The 18,301-nt window shown below is 47.6% G+C and overlaps 2 protein-coding genes across 4 annotated transcripts in view; one reads left to right on the plus strand and one right to left on the minus strand.

Annotated features, from left to right (window-relative positions):
• LOC125932012 (transmembrane 9 superfamily member 2-like) overlaps nt 1–11,064 on the plus strand; it is a 90,854-nt gene extending 79,790 nt beyond the window's left edge. For 2 of the 3 annotated variants that reach the window (XM_049644364.1, XM_049644366.1), the window contains one exon: nt 10,801–11,064. In XM_049644364.1, coding sequence (XP_049500321.1) covers nt 10,801–10,967 — 167 coding nt within the window. In that variant the 3' untranslated portion in view covers nt 10,968–11,064. Of the gene's footprint in view, nt 1–6,784; nt 7,458–10,800 lie in introns of those variants that run through there. The other variant, XM_049644365.1, reaches the window with a different exon arrangement.
• Nucleotides 11,065–14,885: 3,821 nt separating this feature from the next.
• GPR101 (G protein-coupled receptor 101) lies at nt 14,886–17,439 on the minus strand. Its single transcript, XM_049644913.1, has one exon. It carries the CDS (start codon nt 17,437–17,439, stop codon nt 15,988–15,990), a length of 1,452 nt encoding a protein of 483 aa, XP_049500870.1. The 3' UTR covers nt 14,886–15,987.
• Between the last annotated feature and the right edge of the window lie 862 nt (nt 17,440–18,301).

Genomic DNA, 18,301 nt, shown 5'->3' on the forward strand with positions numbered 1-18,301 from the left:
CGGTGTTGAAGCCAGTGTGGCACAAGGAGCGTTTGAGACCCAGAAGAAGTGTCAGCCAGGTGCAGAGTGCCTTTCTGGTGGCTTTCTCACTAAGTGTCTGTGCTTTGAATGTATTTCTATTCATTAAAAGAGCCTCACGACGCTCAATATGTTTTGAGAGTTTCTACTGTGTAATAGTTTATCAGTGTAAGATGAAATATCCTGAAGGAAAAGTCCAATTACCTTAACACACAAATGTTAGCTCTAGTGGGCCTTTTGTATTTTACGACACCAAGTTGTCTCCGCCTTATTAAAGTTTTCGGCTCTAAAGGCCAAAAAATCAAAAAAAGGGATAAAGACGTATTAATGCTAATTGTTAACTGACAAACAAATATTTATTAAGCTTCTATGGGCTTGGCAATGTGCTAATAGGGAATACGGAAACACAGATCTGAGACTATTTATTTTTTGTTGAGTTGACTATGTACCAACTGTTTGCATATATTTATCTCACTTAATTTTCACCTAATTGTCTAATTATCACGACGTGTTAGGTCATGTAAGTCCCATTGTATGGGTGAGGAAACTGAGACCCAGAGAGATTAAGTGACTTGTTCAAAGTCACTCAGCTAGTACGCGTTGGAGCTATGATTCAGTCAAACCCAGGTTGGTCTGACTCCAAAGTTCATTCTCTTAAATACAACTCTGCATGTCCTCTTCAAGAGAGAGACTCTCCTTGGGCGGAGGCCAAACCAACAACGGAAGAATGCCCACGGACTCTCCTCTGTGGTCCTCTGTTTGGCCAGGTAGATTGCTCTTAATCGGGAGAGCTGATCGGCGCACGTAAGACAATACAATATCGCCCTCGGGAATCCATGATGAAAACAGAGTATCTCAAGTGTTTCCCATGCCCTTTTGACACTTCTTTCAAAAAAATAGAGGCACAAAAAACAAACAAACAAAAAAACAGAGGCACATTCTTCTAGTTTTTCCTCTGGAATAGTTTCATTACTTCTTCAGTCCCAGCTCATTTTGATTTCAACTTACATTTATGGCTCTAAATGCTAAGTGCTGTAGAAATGAGCAGGACAGAGTCCCATCGATTCTCAAGGATATTGAAAACTTCTGGCTCCTATTGTTTTTCCCAGCGCAAGTGGTTGCTGGCCTCCTCCAGCTCTGGGCCCCTAGTAGCCGGTATTCCTCTAGTTTGGAAGGGAAGCATTCCTTTTCCCCGAAGGGAAGCAGAATCTGCATTCTCTGGCGTTCTCGTATTGTGTATTTTACATTCCCTGGCATCTCATACCTGAACTGATGTCTACTCCCTCCACCCCAAGCTTTTTGTGTCCACCTGGTGCTTATTCTTCGAGGTCTTTCTGCACAAAGCAGTTCATGGTCACCTCAACCTGTATTGATCTCCCTAACCTGGAACAATCGGACAGGGTTGGCTTTGAGCTCCAGCTGTATTGCTTATTGGCTGGGTGTTGTGAGGCAAGTCAACGGGCTGTCTGAGCCTCTCTTTCCTCGCAGAGTGGGGAAAATCCTAGTACTTACCTTGGAGACTTCAACTCAATCTGATCGCACATGTAAGCACTTAACCCAGAGCTGAGCATGTAAGTATTTAGGACACAGCAGATATGCTCATCATTATTAGCATTATGATCATCATTATTGTCATCATCATGAACTACAAGTTTGGTCGTCTCATTCTCTGGCTTATGTGCCTTCGTTGGCTCCCAGGCGCCTGCCTGATCAAATCCAAACTTCTTAACTCGGCATTCCCTATTTGGCTCTCACCTACTTTTTCTCCTATATGCCGTCTTTGGTGTTCCCTTAATTCGTACTTTTTTTTTAATTTTTGAAAAATATATTCAAAGTTTATTTATTTATTTTTAAGTAATCTCTCTTCCCAACATGGGGCTCAAACTCACGACCCCAAGATCGAGTCGTGTGTGCTTCTGACTGAGCCAGCCAGGCTCCCCAATGTTCCTTTCGTTCTTTGATGACACATCCTTAATGTCCCAATTCTTCTGCCATGGTTCTCGCTGTTCCTTAACACTGCCGGGGTTTAAGTGTTCCAGGCCTTTATGGGTACTTTTTGCTCTGTCTCAAATAGCTGTCTCCCATCCTCCAATGCCCCTGAGTCCTGCTTTAGAGTATCTTCTCTGTGATGCCCTCTCCAAATTCTTGCCATTCATTCAAGAAGTATATATTGAATACCTACTGTGCGTCAGTCCTTAGAGGCCGGGACTTTAGCCGTGAGCAAAACTTTATATAACGGGATAAAAATCTCTACCCTCATGGAACTTACATTGCTATGCAGTTCATTCAAACGGTTCAGTTTAACAAACGAGTGTTGTCTGCCTACAACGTGTTCAGCACTATGCTAAGCACTGGGGGTATAAAACTGAACAAGGCTTAACCCCTAGCCTCACGGCTATAGTCTGGAGAGAGAAGACCTCCAAATAGATCATTTCCATGCATTGTGGCAAGGAGCCTAGTAGAGTGAAGCCCAGGCTTTTGTGAAAGCCCCGAACAGGGCCTCCCAGCTCAGGCATAGGTGGTGGGGGGAGCAAAGGAGATCAGAAAAAGTTTTGCTGGAGAAAGTGATAGAGTGGAGTCTTGAGGGAAGACTGAGTCTTAACAGGGTGAAGGGGGAACTGACAGGCTGAGCAAGGCATGGTATGTGGAGATCTATAGGTAACTTTGGGCTGCCGGAGTTTGAAATGTAAGACATGGGTGGGGTGCCTGGGTGGCTCAGTCGGTTGAGCGTCCGACTTTGGCTCAGGTCATGATCTCGCGGTCTGTGGGTTCGAGCCCCGCGTCGGGCTGTATGCTGACAGGTCAGAGCCGGGAGCCTGCTTCGGATTCTGTGTCTCCCTCTCTCTCTGACCCTCCCCTGCTCATGCTCTGTCTCTCTCTCTCTCTCTCTCTCTCTCTCTGTCAAAAATAAATAAACATTAAAAAAAAAAAAGAAATTTAAGACATGGGATGGCAAGTGGCAAGAACAAGTCCTAAAGAAGTAGGGTAGGGCCCAGTCCTGGAGGGCTTCGTGTGCCAACCCTAAGGAGTTGGAATTTTTATATCCAGTCGTCGTTTTCAAATGTGGGTGTGCATCCCATTCATTTGTGAAAATTATTTAAAACCAATATATCTGATGCCCATGGCCCATCGCACAGCCCTGAATCAGAATCCTTGCTGATGTTTATTTTTAACAGCTTAAAAGCCTTCTCCTACACTCCAGAGTTTGAGTGCTTCTGCTATGGGAAACAATGTAAGGTTTTAAGTAGAGGCATGGTAATCAAAATTGTGCTTTGGAAATCTCACCGTCACTCTGACAGAGTGGAAGATAGATTTGAGAGGGAGAGAGAGAAAGAGAGAGATTGGAGGTAGAGACAAGCCGAGAGAGTTTTCTAGATGAGAGATGAAGAGGATGTGGCTGGAGGCCCAGTCGCTGTGCAGTTGGGCAGACGGATGGAGGGGGTGATTCCAAAGGTCATAAGTAGTTGGAACTGGCAGGTCTTGGTGATGTGGATCCACAAGATGTGGATGCAAATGAAGAAGGATTTAACGTGTTGTCTATGTAAGTAGAGATAGGAGTGTGTAGACATCACCTGAGATCAGTCCCTACAAGAGCCCTTGTCTGTCCTTCCCATTGGCCAGCAAGGGCCAGGCCCGGGGAGAGTGCTTCATGAATACTGAATCAAACATGGCTGAAGGGAGTCACGACCCTCAAGACTCTCTTCTCCAAACAAGCTTTCTCTTCATTCCTTCGTGCAACGCACAGTCTTAATTCCAACTTGAGGAAAAGCTTTTGTCTGCATGGTTTACTCAGTGCTGCACATTCTTAAATTAATGTGTATTGGAATTTAGCGCCCACCGTGGCTGTGGGAAGACCCTTTAAAGGTTGGTTATATTGAGTAGAATGTGCTAGGACTGCAATTAGGGAAAAGACAAGGGGAAAAATGGGCTTCTCTGCTTGTCTTGGAGTGCCTCATCAAGATTCTGTGGTGAGATTGCCTTTTTCTTATGTATCCCCTGACCTAACGGTAAAAGGTTATGAAGCTTAGAAAGAAACCGGGACATTTCTCGTATTGCTTTAGTACTTTCTCTGACCTGAGGCAAAAGTAGACAGAGACACCGAAGCGATCGTTCTCTCCCTTTTTGGCCCGTCTCTGTTTTTCTACCTTCAAATTGTGCTACACACAATTGAGTTGTAGAAAAAAAAAATTAATTTCTCCAGATCCTTTTAAGTTATTTTTTCAATTGTGTGGTTCAGTGACCTTCAGAAGAGAAATTTCCCCACCTCTCTTTATACTTAATTATGTTTGCTTACATATAATGAAGGAAGGTAGGAAGGCAGGCAGGCTAGTCCAGAGGTTCTTTTTTTAAAAAATTTCTTTTAATGTTTATTTATTTTTGAGAAAGAGAGAGAGCACGAGCAGGGGAGGGGCAGAGAGAGCGGGAGACACAGAATCCGAAGCAGGCTCCGGGCTCTGAGCTGTCAGTACAGAGACCGACGCGGGGCTCGAACTCATGAACTGTGAGATCATGACCTGAGCCGAAGTCAGATGCTTCACGGACAGAGCCACCCAGGCGCCCCGCTAGTCCACAGATTCTGAAACCCTGGTTGCATGTTAGAATCACCTGGGGAGGTTTTAAAAATCTTGATACTGAGATTGCATCCCAGATCAATTAAATCAGAATCTCTGGGGGTTGTGACCCAGGCATTAGTAGTTGTTAAATCTCCCTAGATGATTCCAGGGTACAGGCAATCTTGAGTCCTACTACACTAGTCAAATAAGCCCCATGTGACCATATTTTTCAATATGAACCTATTTTTCAAATCAGAACATGAACGGCAGCTGTAATTTCTTGTAATTTCTACTCTGACGGGCACGCTCATGTATCTTACCTTTTTCTCTCAGGTCAAGCCTGTTATTTGGGTGGGAATATAACTCCTTTTCACTTAGGAGGAGCAGGAGAGATGGGTAGCTTGTTCTATATCATATAGCTAAGTGCCTGCCCGACTCCGAAGTCAGCTGACTGAGCTCAGTCGACTATCAGAACAGTGTGAGGGTTGCTGGATATTTGTGTCTCGGGTAGGAGACAATTTGGGTATTGTAAGTAGAGCATCAAAAAGTTGAAAATTCATAGACATTTCCGTAGTTTATGGGGATAATATGCAGTAAATTGAAGTCAGGAATGTCTTAGATTCGGAGGCACGTGTTAGCTACACATCGTTGTCTCCTGAACCCCTAAAGTTGCTGGATTCGGAAGAGGAAGCTTAAAGTAGGAATAGGTGGATTTGTGTCACTCCGGAGCCCATGGTCTTAGTCACTGTACCATACTGACTGCTGACAAGGAGCTTTGAAGGGAGGGAGGGAAGTGGCATGATAGTATATTGGATGGGAAGTTATTCTGAGCTTGGAGAATGGCAAAGAAAAAGGGACCAGACCCTGCCTAATGCTTTCTGTGGTTAAGATGTTTTCCTAGACGATTGAATTGTCTTGGGGTGCCCCATTAGATTATAGGATCTGGGAAAGAGAACTGTTAGAGTTCTCTTTGATTGAGTCATTGAACCTTAATATCTGAGAATTGCTTTTACAACCCGAACATCAATGAAATCCTATGGTAAAGAAAAATTTGCCCAGGATTGTATCACTGTAAATATAAAGGTATTTTCTTTTGTCCACGCTCTGCTCTATCTGGTCCTTGGGTTTAAGTGTATATACCGCGTCCACACTGGTGAGTTAAGGTCTGGCTTACCTAACACCATATGACAGAGATTGCCCCATGCTGCTTTAAATTTGTCATTTCTTAAAATGTTTCATTTTGAGAGAGAGAGCAAGCAGGGATGGGGCAGAAAGAGAGGGAGAGAGAGAATCACCAGCAGGCTCCGTGTTGTTATCACAAAGCCCAAGGCGGGACTTGATCTCACAAACCGGGAGATTATGACCTGAGCGACCATCAAGAGTGGGACGCTTAACCAACTGAGCCACCCAGGCACTTTCGACGACTGTCTTATTTCATTGAGCACTTAGTCCAGCATTGAGCTAAGTCACCTATTTGGGGGCGTTTGGTTTGTTTTTCATTTTTCAATATCATAAATCATAGTATTATGAATGCCATTTTTGGATGTAATTTTTTTTCCTTCTATGGGGTCATTTCTTTTAGATAAATCCCCAGAAATGGGATATTTCTCAAGTTTAATAAGACAAAACTTTGATTTATAAAACTAATATAGGGGCGCCTGGATGGCTCAGTTGATTGGGCGTCTGACTTCGGCTCAGGCCATGATCACACACTCTGTGAGTTTGAGCCCCATGTCGGGCTCTGTGCTGACAGCTTGGAGCCTGGAGCCTGCTTCGGATTCTGAGTCTCCCTCCCTCTCTTCCCTTAACCCACTCGCATTCTGTCTCTGTCTCTCTCAAAAATAAAGAAATGTTAAAAAAAAAAAAAAACCTAATATATGTCCAGGGTATGCAAGTAAATAATAGATTATTGCCACTTTTGTTACATAGAATGATAACGGTTATTTACATTTTCTAAATCGAAGCAAGTTCTACCAAGTTTATTATATTAGGAACAAGCCTTGGACCTCTTTGTATCCTTTTTGAAATAGAGAACTTAAGCTACTCCAGCCCTTCTGCTCATCCTCTTTGCTCGGCAAGAGAGCCTGGTGATTTTTTTATTTGATAAGGTACAAGTCTTGAGACTTAGAGAATCAGTGGCCCACCTCAAAACTGACATGCTTTGATTTGCTATAGTGTCTGGTTAACAAGGATCTTTTTTCATTTTCTTTCAGGGACAGTTGGGTTTTTTTCCTGCTTTTGGTTTATTATTAAAATCTACAGTGTGGTGAAAGTGGATTAAAGAACGTACCCAGGGGCTTCCAGGCACATCACCGTGGCTTTGGAATATATACATCTGTATCTAAATGAACATCTATAAATAGATATCACTTAAAAATCTCATTGTCTGGCTTCCGTTTGTATGACACAAAATACCGAGTGTGTGGAAAAAACAGGTTGGGAAACAGGTTTATTCAAAGTCAGACCGTTCTGAAAAGATAGCATAAAAAAGGTTTAATTGAAAGCAATTAGAGCAAGGGAGGCACATTTCCTTACAAAATGAAAGGTGAGCACACTGGCTTTTCAGATGAAATGTTTTTTTTTCTTTTTCCTTTTTCTTCCTCATTTTGTATACGGCATCAGAACTATTGTCAAATAAATGTTAAATAAAACGTGAATTTTTCTAACGTCAGTGAATTGGACAAACTGTATTCCATTCTTGTAGTTGATCATTTTGTCTATCTATCTATCTATCTATCTATCTCTATGCCCATTGTGGGGTTTGAACTCAGGACCAAGAGTCACGTGCTCTACTGACTAAGCCAGCCAGGTGTCCCTGGATGACCATTTTAAAAATGCACATTGGTTTAGCATATAAAGTTTATGAAATACCAGATACCGCTGTCATATTCCTCAATTAAATCTGCACATTTCTGGTTATTGGTTGTCTTTTTCTGTTTGCTGTCCTTTGGAGGTTGAGAATGTTCAAGTTTGACTTAGCTGTGTGTAGATTAAAAATCTTGGGACTCAATTTTCTTGGATTTATTTGCTTTGACTAAACAATAGTCAGGTGTCATAACTCCCCAAATGTCAGGAATTTGTGTGGCAAATATTCTCCCAGCTTGTCGTTTTGGGGAAGCAGTCATGAAAATCCTACATTTCCTGTGATAAATTTTATTGATAATTATTGGCCTTATTGGGGAAAACGTTTGAAAACAACGTACACCTATGCTTCAATTCATGAACATTCTCAAAGCCGTCCTTAAGCTGAGGAGTACTTGTTTGTGTGTGTGCGGGGGTGGGGGGCGGGGAGGAATCAAAGAAGTCGGGTTACCCTTGAAGGGGAGATTGAAATTCAGAAGGACAGGGTCAGAGAGTTGCATTCTGAAGGAGAGTTGGGGGGACGTGGAACTCGACTGGTTTCCTCGCGGAGGGAGGTAATTCCCGAACCACTAGGATGCCTTTGTCTACATTGAAGGATCAGGGCTCTGATTGGTGGCAAATAGGCCTGGGACCTGGAGCTGGCCGGTGAGAGAGGAGGGAGTGGCTACGCAAGGTCAAAGGTGTCTCTTAACAGTGGAATTTTCAGATCCTCTCGACTTTCTTCCATTCAGTCTCAGAATCATAGGCTGAGCCCTGTGAGGAGTAAGTGCAGTTATGAGATTCATTGGAACCAATTCCATTCTCCTCTAAATACTTTGAACTAAGCAGTTGTTATAGTGAGCTTCGGGGGACTCTTCTCCCGCCGGGTTGGCTGCCTGATTGTTTTATTTAAGCTCACAAGCCCTCCTACTTGCATTAATGGTAGTAGTTTGCTCGAAAGGCAAATTTATTAAAAGAATGAGATCCTGCCATTTGTTACGCATGGATGGAGCTAGAGGGTATTATGCTAAGTGAAATAAGTCAGACAGAGGAAGACAAATACCATAGGCTTTCACTCATACGTGGAATCTAAAAAAACAAAACAAAACAAATGAACAAATAAAACAGAAACAGACTCACGGATGCGGAGAACAAACTGGTGGTCGCCAGAGGGTAGGGGTGTGGGGGGATGGGCAAAATAGGCAAAGGGGATTAAGAGGTACGCACTTCCAGTTGTAAAATAAGTCACGGAGATGAAAAGTGCAGCAAAGAGAATACCATCAATAATATCGTAATAATGTTGTGTGGTGACCGACGGTGACTATACCCACCGTGGTGAGCGGTGAGTAACGTATAGAATCGTCGAGTCACTATGTCGTACACCTGAAACTAATATAACACTCTAAGTCAACTATGCTTCAATAATAAGGGCTAAAAAGACAAAGAAAGGCAAATTTATTTTTGCAGCAGGAAAAAGTCGCCGCCTAGACAAGGCATTCACAGGCTAAGGTGAAGGTAGCCACATGCGGTTCTCATGGCAGCCATCTCTGAACATCTTGAAATACAATGTGTCAGTCAGTATTTAGCTTGATTTTGGAGTGAAAACTGGAGAAGGGCTCTTCATTTGATTGAAACGGAGATGAATAGTTCCCTGAGCCTCTGCGTGTGGGCCCTGAATGCCACTCGGGAAGCACGAGGCATGCGATTCCTTGAGCTACTGCTGATGAAATGACAGAAGAAGAGCTACGAGTAGGTCAAGCACGTCAGCTCCAGACGAACTCACGGGCTCTTAAGTTTCAGACATATTTGACTATTTCATCCGTGTCCCGTGTGTACATATTTCATGGTCGGCGTTCGAGGTGTCACCGTTTTCTCACCCTGGGGCTCCAGGGAATATGCACTTGCCCTCTTGTCCCCCAGACCTTGGTGAGCCGCGGTGGCTGTGACCGGATTGGGCCCAGGGAGGTGTTCTAGTCCTGACTAGCGGGGCACCGGGGGCGGGGGGGGGGTCAGGAGCCCAGTGGGGGGTGACCCGGGTGCTGGGCAGTACTGTTTCCTGAAAATGAAGGCTATTCCCTGCCCCGCCCCCCCCAACCTCATTGCCTTGGGAATAAAGACGGGCACTGGTAGCCCCACAGGCCACCGGCTCTTTCTCCACTCTGCCCACCCCACCCTCACTTTGACATCCTTTTCATTCATAGAGGGCTAGGCACCCGCCCCTCTTCCGGCAAGCCCATCGGGACGGCTCCCCCGTCCCATTGCATACTTCTTATATCGGGATAGCACAATAGGAAATCTCAGAGCCCCCGTCTTTCATTCTGTGTAATACAGTTAGTTCATCCCGCGTCTTCCCTTGCAGCGAAAGAGGAGGCACGAACAGCTGGTTGTGTCTCCCTCGCTGTCTTCCCACATAATGACCAGATACGCACGTTAAAATTAGACTTTATTTAGCATATTTAAGAAGAATACCAAGGACAGATTAACAGCACCTATTTAAAAAACACAAACATTACTCAATAATAATTAGTTAAGCCACAAACATCAAACTCTCTGCCTTCCCCAAGCAGGAGTCCATTATTCCTGTCCAGCAAAAAAAAACTTAAATAGGAACGATTATAAAAAAGAAACAAAACATGCATGGTAACCATTTTAGAAACGATCCAATTTAAGCCAACCAATATATGAAACCTTGTCCTTGGGCAGAGTCTCTGAGACACTGGTCCGTGTAACAGTATTGATTTATGAATTTGACTGGGGTGTGACGGGGTTTCTCTTCTTGCTGGGTGAGGAGGACAAAGCCCCACCCCTTTTGTGCACCTGAAGGTAAGTTGTGCCAATGGGAACCTGGCCCCAGGATTGTAGTTTGGCAATCCTTTGAAAAGGCACTTTTAAATGACAAATTTTGGGGGGAAAAGGAAAAGGAACATTTTAAATTCAAGATTTAAAATACTAAGGAGAACTGTTTGTTGACTAAATGAAGATTTCTATTGTTTTCAGTCTCAAAGTAGCACAATTTGGTATTAAAGGCAGTTTGAGAAATTATTCAGTGAGGGTATCCATATATACACAGTTTTCTAGTTTTAATATTTTTGTTCTTAAAATATAAACTCATGGTTCTCTCTTTTTGTCTGACGCAAACGCTGTCGATACACGATTGTGATATTCTCAAACACCTTAGCTGTGACCCCTGGAGGAGTCCCACTACTTTATTTACCCACCCGTGCTCTGTCTTCTGTCTCAGGTGACCGACCAAAGAAAAAAACCAGAGCAGACTTTTTCTGGTTTGGGCACTGCTCTAGGGGGCGGGGAGGGGTACGATATAGACCTGCTAAATGCAAATCCTGTCGGTTCACGGTATTTTTTTTTTTTTTTTTAATCCTGCTAACAGGACTCCAACAGCCTATCCGGGGTCTTTGCTCTTTGAGGGGGAAAAGATTGTCTTCTCGGATTCTGCATTCTATACGTTCAACTCGTGGACGACAGGCATACCAGTGCCAAGAGTGTCGTGGAGAACTGCCAGCGGGGACTTCAGCCGAGATGATTAATTCGCATTAGTGACCAATTGTACCAGAATGAGTTCTCACCTGTCAGAGACTCTACCAGGGGCTTGAGGAATTAAAGGCACCGTTACCTGCTACCCCACCTTGGAGCCATGTTATACAGCCTGTAGTATACACTTTAAAAATGAAATTTTACAAACGAATGTACTACGTTCTACTTCAGAAACGGACCAAGGTGTGGGTCACACAGAGAATTCCGCATGCACTTGATTAACGTTACATGTACATCTACCCATTTTCGAGGGTGACACTATCTACGAACACAGAAGATCTAATATCTAGCACCTTATCTCCAAGAACACTGGTATTATATATACAGTTACAGCTTACAATTCGGAGAACTACTACAGAGAGAAATACACCACCGAAACGGACAAAAATATCAAATTTTTAACATCAGAGTTGTAACACGGATGCAGCGGGGGTGGGGGGTGGGGTGGTGGAATCCGCTCAACTTTAAAGCACCGAACCGAAACCAGTCTCGTTTTTGGAATAAGGGAGATCCGGTAATGAACCCTCAGACACGGCGAGCCTCTGGCGAGTGTGGAAATGATGCGGTCTCCTCTTGGTGTGTGTGTGCTTTGGGATCGAAGAGCTTTGGGAGGTGACGGTGGGAACGTCTGACTCCCGTTGGCAACCTTTGTTTACCTCGAGGGTGCCTACTCTACTTACCAAAGAGCGGTGAACTTGCCGGTGACGCGGCAATCAGTGGTCAAGTTCTGCAGATTGTGGCTTTCCTACTTCTGCCTCCAGCCAGTCTTGTTGCTTTTAGCAGAAGACTGCTGCCAGCAGGCAGGGCACGGGCGGTAGAGGAAGAGAGCGTTTGGAAGTAACTGGAAAGAATTTATGACAAGGGCTTCCATTCTTTCTACGTTTTCGGCGGCGGCCTGTCTCCTTATGCCTAAGCTGGGAGGGGCTTCGAGGGGGGTCAAGAGCACCTGTCCGGCCCGCAGAAAACGAGAGGGACAGAGATAAGGAGGGACAGGGTTAAAAGCCATGACTGACCAGCTTTTCTCTCCTTATCTTGGTAACTGGCTGGCAGCCAACTGTTCCTTTAATCTTTCGTCTGCTCTAGGAGGAAAAGACGGTTTGCTTTAGAGAAGCCTCTCCTGACGGCATGGGTTTTGTCTTAAAGAGCAATACAGCAAAAAAACATGACGAGGGGAAAACACTTCTTTTGATTTTTTTTGTCCTCAAAATGTGGGCGAAGCCTTCCTCCCAACCACCTCGGAGGCTTCGATTTGGGGGCTCTCCAACTACCAGGTGATACAGGATTCTTCTCTTCCAAATGGTGTATCTCAGACATTTTTAAGAGCATCTTGGCAAAGTCTAAGAAAGAACGCCTAGTTTAATCTCGTACGTTATTCCTTAAGGTGGTACGAAAACAAAACCTTCTGAAGTAACTTCAGCTCGAGTGGCTAATTACGTATCAAGTAAGGCAACGTTAGGCACCTTGTAATTTTATCGGTAAGGGATTTTTTTAGTGTTCTGTGGGGTTTTTTTTCTGAAATAAGTGGACGGTGGTCCACAGGATTGAATGTGCCCCCGAAGATGGGTGGTAGTGGGTGCTTTTCTGGGTAAGAAACAAGGTGCCTACCTCCTAAATGATAAAATGGCCCTTTTCCTTACGTCGGATTTGAAGTTGATATCCCGTCATCTCTAAATTGTATTGGACGGAAACATGCCTTTAACTGCTGGCCACTCCTATCCTTCACTTCTCTCCTTCCCTGCTTCCTTGGGCCCCCAGGGTCCCTTGGAGAATGTGCCAGCTCTGGGTGCCCGAGGAGGAGGGGACGCATGGGAGGGGGTGAGCCCACCGAGCGCCCGGCAAGGGGGAGGGGGAGTGAGGCAGGTGGAGGCAGGGGTGTGATGGGCAAGAGGGAGGCAGGGAGCTGGCAGTGCAGAGGACTTCCCAGCAGGTGCCGTCGGCGGTGCCTTCGAGAAGATGGACCCTTGCATCATAGGAGCCCTGGGCTTGTTCCTTATTACCGCCTTCCCAAGCTTGTTGAAATTGGTACGTTAGCGAGAGCACCTGCGGCTCCTTGGCAAAACTAGATGCTTTATTATTTTTAAATAAGGAAATCATTAAGTTGGAAATCACATCATTTCAAAGTCTGGTTCGTCTGGCCCCTGTACTTTAATGGGATTTTTACTGCACATATGAAGTGGCCTTGGCAAAAGAATACATCCTTTAGAAACATTTAGGGAGAGCTATTGCACATGAGGATGTGTGAGGCTGATGACTTTTTTGTGTGTGTTTCCAGAGTTTTAAATGACAAAAGAGTATGTGCGGTAAAACCTCATTAAGTTGATAGTGTTTTATTCGAAATGGCACAAAATTGGAAGCAGTTGCTATCTCGAGCTAACTAGAGGCCCCACTGTTCATTAAGCAGAAAATGTCAGCAAAGCAGAGTGCTCTCGATTCGAAGGTCCTCTTTTCCAGTCTATTTTCAAAAGGTTTTCACCTTTGAAAAATCCAATTTGCCATAAGAACAGACAGTGACTAAAACAGGGAAGAGAGGAGCTCTGAGAAGGAAGTTGGCGAGTGCTGGCGCCCTGGAGAATGTTGTGTGTGCTGTTAAATGAACTTACCACGCTCGTACAGGTTCTGGTTCCATTCTGATTTGGGATTTTGGCAAACAATTTTCTCTGATACACTTGGGAGGGGTTGAGCTTTAAAAATAAAACGAGAAGTTCAGTTTCAACATCATATTTGAGGACACTTACGTTTGAAAGCCTGTCTCCTACCCAGGTAAGCATTTCTACCCACAGGACAGGCCGGAGCTGCTTGGAACTCTTGACCATGACAGACCTCCGAGGCAATACCCCTCCCCCCATAAGAGGATCGCCCACACAGGCTATTTCCGCACCCAGATATCCTCTGAGGACGGGGCAGTGTGAGAATGTGGCAATGAACGGGCGTCATAAATTGACGACCCTGAATTCGCTTCATACGTTTTGGTAGAAAAATGAACGATAGCGCGAGGGTAAACAGCAGCCCGCGTGTCTTGTCTCAATTGCCACACACTCCAGGTTAATGGGGTCGGAATTAGTAAGTTTATCGTGGTCGTACTGAGTTGACAGGCCAGCTTAATACTGTTTGCATCAATCCCGGCTACTTTCCTAAATCCTGAACGTGGCAAGCCCAAATCTCCAGGCAGACTTATTCACAGCTCAAATAATGCTGCTGTTTACCTCTCCCCCTTGAGAAGCTCGGGTTGGGATCTGTGAGGAGGAAGAGATAAAGAAAATATCAGTGAGCCGGGCATTTACATGGCTGAAGTTTGAGTTCTAACACAGACACGGTAACCGCACAAGAATGAGGCTAAACTCTGAACGTGGCCATCTTTATATACAACCGTCCGACGAACATTTTTCAACCAAATCCTCCCACCTGTGCCTCCACCCATATTAACATTGGATTTCTGCATGAACAGTTGACTGGCCACCAGTCGGCTTTAATTTGACCTTCAGGACGATCAAAAACACTCTCTTGACCGTTTTGGGGGCCCATGTTATTTGGTCATGTCGACGTGGTCTGGGCCCCCAGGAACACACAGGGATCTCCTGACCCAGAGTGATTTCAGGGTCGGAGATGTGAAAAGCCCTCCCTCTGCACTGACCCTGGGGATAATTTAGATATTGTAACGGTGTTCCCAAAGCAATACATTTCAACAGCAATGATCGGGACACGTCTGACCCGAATGCTTTGAAACTAGGGTTGCTTGAAATAGGTCGGATGCTTGCTAGGTATTGAGAAACCATCCTCTCTGCTGTTTCTGACTCTCTTGTATTTCTCTTCCACATCTCCGGGGAGCTTAAGGGCTTTAAGGGAGAGCCACAGGTAGAAAAAACCCATGGGTGTGCCTGGAGGAAGAAAAATGTTTATTCTGCCTCGCTTGCTCCCCACGTGGAGGTCACGTTTCTGGTCTACGATCCCCTTGACACAAAAGAGATTTCTAATGGGCACGTCACTCTCGATCGGGAGTGTGAGTTTGAGAAACTTTTGGCCACTCCTAGTTACATTTCTTTTTTTTTTCTGGAAAAATCTGTTTGACCGAAAAGGCCTCTGGGACTGGCAGAGGAGATGTGGAAGATTCTGACGGGCATCCCAATTCGACCACAAGAGGGACATTACAAAGTAGTGGCGTGATTCCTGTCCCACCGTGGCTCAAATAGGAGACAGAACAAACACCGTTTTAGTGTCAACTGACAATTTTCCATGCGTATGGAATGACCTTGGTCCCAGCCCATGCACAAACCCAGGGTTTTACAGAAAAAGAAAACAGCCAACTGTTTAGCCTCATGGATGTGTGTTATTTCTCTAACTGTTCCCTTGGACCGGCTTCCCATTTCGAACATGCCCTGATATCCTCTTCCACTTCTCTGGGTCCCTTGAGAGGATCTGGGAACCTTCTTCGTATCTTCAACACACGACGCCCTTTGTCTTAGGTTCCAAAACAGTCTTTGCACCGCACTGTGGGTCTCTTCAGTTTACAACACTGATCAGTCAGTCGGGTTCTGCTTCCTGGGCTCCAGGAACGATTTGGTCCACTGCTTTTCTTTCAGTTGAACCTAGGCTGTAGCTCTCACCCATAATCTCTTGACCCGAGGGCCTAAAAGTCCCCAGGTTCACAGGCGTCATCTTCCTCTTCCTTTTCCCTCAGAGCAAAAGCTGGGACGTTGTAGCTCTGGGGAGACAGATCGAGGACCCAAGTGGATAGCCCTTGTTGCCTTAAGAAATTTAGAGCCTAATAATTTGGGGCGCGAAATTTCAGTCAGAATCCTCAAGTCCGTGCTTTGAGGGGCACACTTTTAAGGGAAAGCTCCAGTTCCTACCTCTTCCGTATATTTATCTGTCTGTCTGTCTATCTCGTGGTGAGAAGGATGTGTGCGACACCTCGGCCTGAAATGGTACGGGTTGGCGTGAGTGGGGCTGTGGGGGGTCTGCGTGAAACAAAGCCGCTCCCGTTTTCCGCACTGTGGACAGTTCAAGGTTTGCCTTCCGGCTAGCTTCAAGGCAAAGTGGCGGAGTCGTGCGAAGGGACGGTCTTGCCTTCGGTCCCTCCCTCTGTGCCGGCTTCTGTTCCCGGCAGGTCCGGGTGGCTGTCTTCTTTCGGGGGCTTTTCCTTGCAGAAGAACTTCTTCAGCATATCCTGGATTTCCTTCCTGATGGTCTTGTGCATGTAGCCGTAGATGTAGGGGTGCATGCAGCACTGCAGGAAGAAAAGCCAGATTATTATGGTGATCACCCACTGGGGCACCTTGGTTTGGACATCCACCCACACGGCCAGAACCGCCAGAAAGCAGTAGGGCCCCAGGGAGAGCACGTAGGAGAAGACGATGAGGAAGATCACTTTCGCAGCCTTGCACTGGTAGCACCTGGGCAGAGGGGGGTCGCCGGTGCTGTTTCGACGACTGGGCGGGAGGCTCTCGGGGATGTTCACTGCCTCCACGTCCTCCTCGCTGAAGTTGAGGTCATCGTCGCCGAACTCCACGTCATCTTCACCCAGGTCGACGTTGCACTGGCTGACCTCCACGCGGCCCTTGTCCGCCTTCACGCTGCCGGCGGGTTGGGGGCCACCGTCCCGGACCTCTTCGCTGCCCGCGGCCGCCACCCTACCGGCACTGGCCTCCGCGCTCTCTTCCTCGGCCTGCACGCCGCCCTCCTCGGCCTTGGCCTCACCTCCGTCCTGGCGCCGGGACGCAGCCCTCCTCTCTCCCTCTTCGTCCTCGTTCTCCACACGATCCTTGGCCCGGACCTCCAAGCTGTGGCTCCTGACGTTGTACAGCAGGGCATGCTGCCGCCGGGCGGCACCGAACACCACGGAGTAGCAGGCAATCATGACGACCAGCGGCAGGATGATGAAGGACACCACGCTGAGAATGGTGTAGCTGGGGCTGGCCCCCCAGATCATGGAGCAGAGGGCATTGCGCTGGTCAAAGGCAGCCTGGCCCCAGCCGTAGAGAGGGGGGGTGCTCTGCAGGATGGCCACGATCCAGGTGCCGTAGAGGAGCATGTAGCCCCGGCGGGGGGTCATCTTAGCGGGGTAGGAGAGAGGGTGGATGATGGACAGGTAGCGGTCCACCGACACCACCACGATGGTGTTGACACTGGCGAAGGCGAACAGGTGAGTGAGGCTCACCAGCGCGGTGCAGAAGTGGCTGTTGAGGGGCCAGAAGAGAGGCACGGAGGTGGCCACCACCCAGGGGGCCACGAGCGAAATCTGCAGCAGGTCAGTGACCAGGAGGTTGAAGATGAAGCGGTTGGCGACCTGCAGCAGCTGCGGCTTGCGCTGCAACACGAGCGCCAGCACGATGTTGCCGACGAAAGAGGCGGCGAGGAACACGAGCAGCACGCTCGAGCGGATGATGCCGTGGGCCAGGCTGATGGGCATTTTGGACAGGGGCACGCACGTGTGGCTGCTGTTGCTTTCGCGCGTGCTGTTGGCGCAGGTGGACGTCATGGCGACAGAGGGCGGGCGGCGGAGGCGCGCCGGGACCGCACTCAGTGCCTGTGCCGGGGACCAAAGAAAACACGCGGGCCGGGTTAGTCACCCCGCCGAGCGGGGCCGCTTCGGGGACCCCCGCGCCGCGCCAGTCCGCGCGTGACCGCGGCTCGTCTGAACCTCCTCTGCCCCTCCGGGCCCCTCCGCCCCTCCCTCTCGGGGTCTCGGCGCCACCCCCCACCCCCACCCCACCCCCACCCCCACCGGCCCCTCAGCGGGCGCGCGCGCGCTGCGCCTCTCTCCCACCGTCTCTCCGTCTCTCCAGCGATCTCTCCCGCCGGCGCATGCGCGCGCGCTGTCTCTGCCTGTTTACGTGTCGCTGTCTCTCTCACCCCAGTGTCCCGCACTAGCGCACTCGTCACGTGTCTCTCGGGGGGTGTGTGTGTGCCGCGTCTCACCGGTTTTCTCCGACTCTCTCGCCCGCCCGTGTCCCGCACGCTGCCTCTCCTTCCCGGTCTCTCGCTAGCACGTGCGCGCTGTCGGTCTCCGTCAGTCTGTCGTGCTCTCTCTTGCCTTTCTGTCTCTCCGTCACTCCCGTCTCTCCCTCCAAGTCTCGGTCAATGTCTCTGACTCAGTCTCCCTCCCCATCGCCGCCCCCCCCCCCATCCCCTTTCGGCAGCGCACTCTCTCTGTAGCTGTGTGTGCACGTCTCTCTGTCTCTCACTGCCTTTCTCCCGGCCTTGTCCCCGTCTCTCCCTCCGTCTCTTTCTGCTGCGCTCCCGTCTCTCCCTGTGTCCCTGTCACTGTCTATGTCTCTCGCTAGTGCGTGCGCTCCTCCGTCTTTTCCCAGTGCGGTCTCGTCTCTCCCCGTCTCTCTCAG

Source organism: Panthera uncia, chromosome X (genome assembly GCF_023721935.1).
Source record: "Panthera uncia isolate 11264 chromosome X, Puncia_PCG_1.0, whole genome shotgun sequence".
Classification (NCBI taxonomy): Eukaryota; Metazoa; Chordata; class Mammalia; order Carnivora; family Felidae; genus Panthera; species Panthera uncia.

Excerpts from the sequence above, each read along its gene's own strand:
- GPR101 (XM_049644913.1), bottom strand. The coding sequence starts at position 17,439 with ATGACGTCCACCTGCGCCAACAGCACGCGCGAAAGCAACAGCAGCCAC.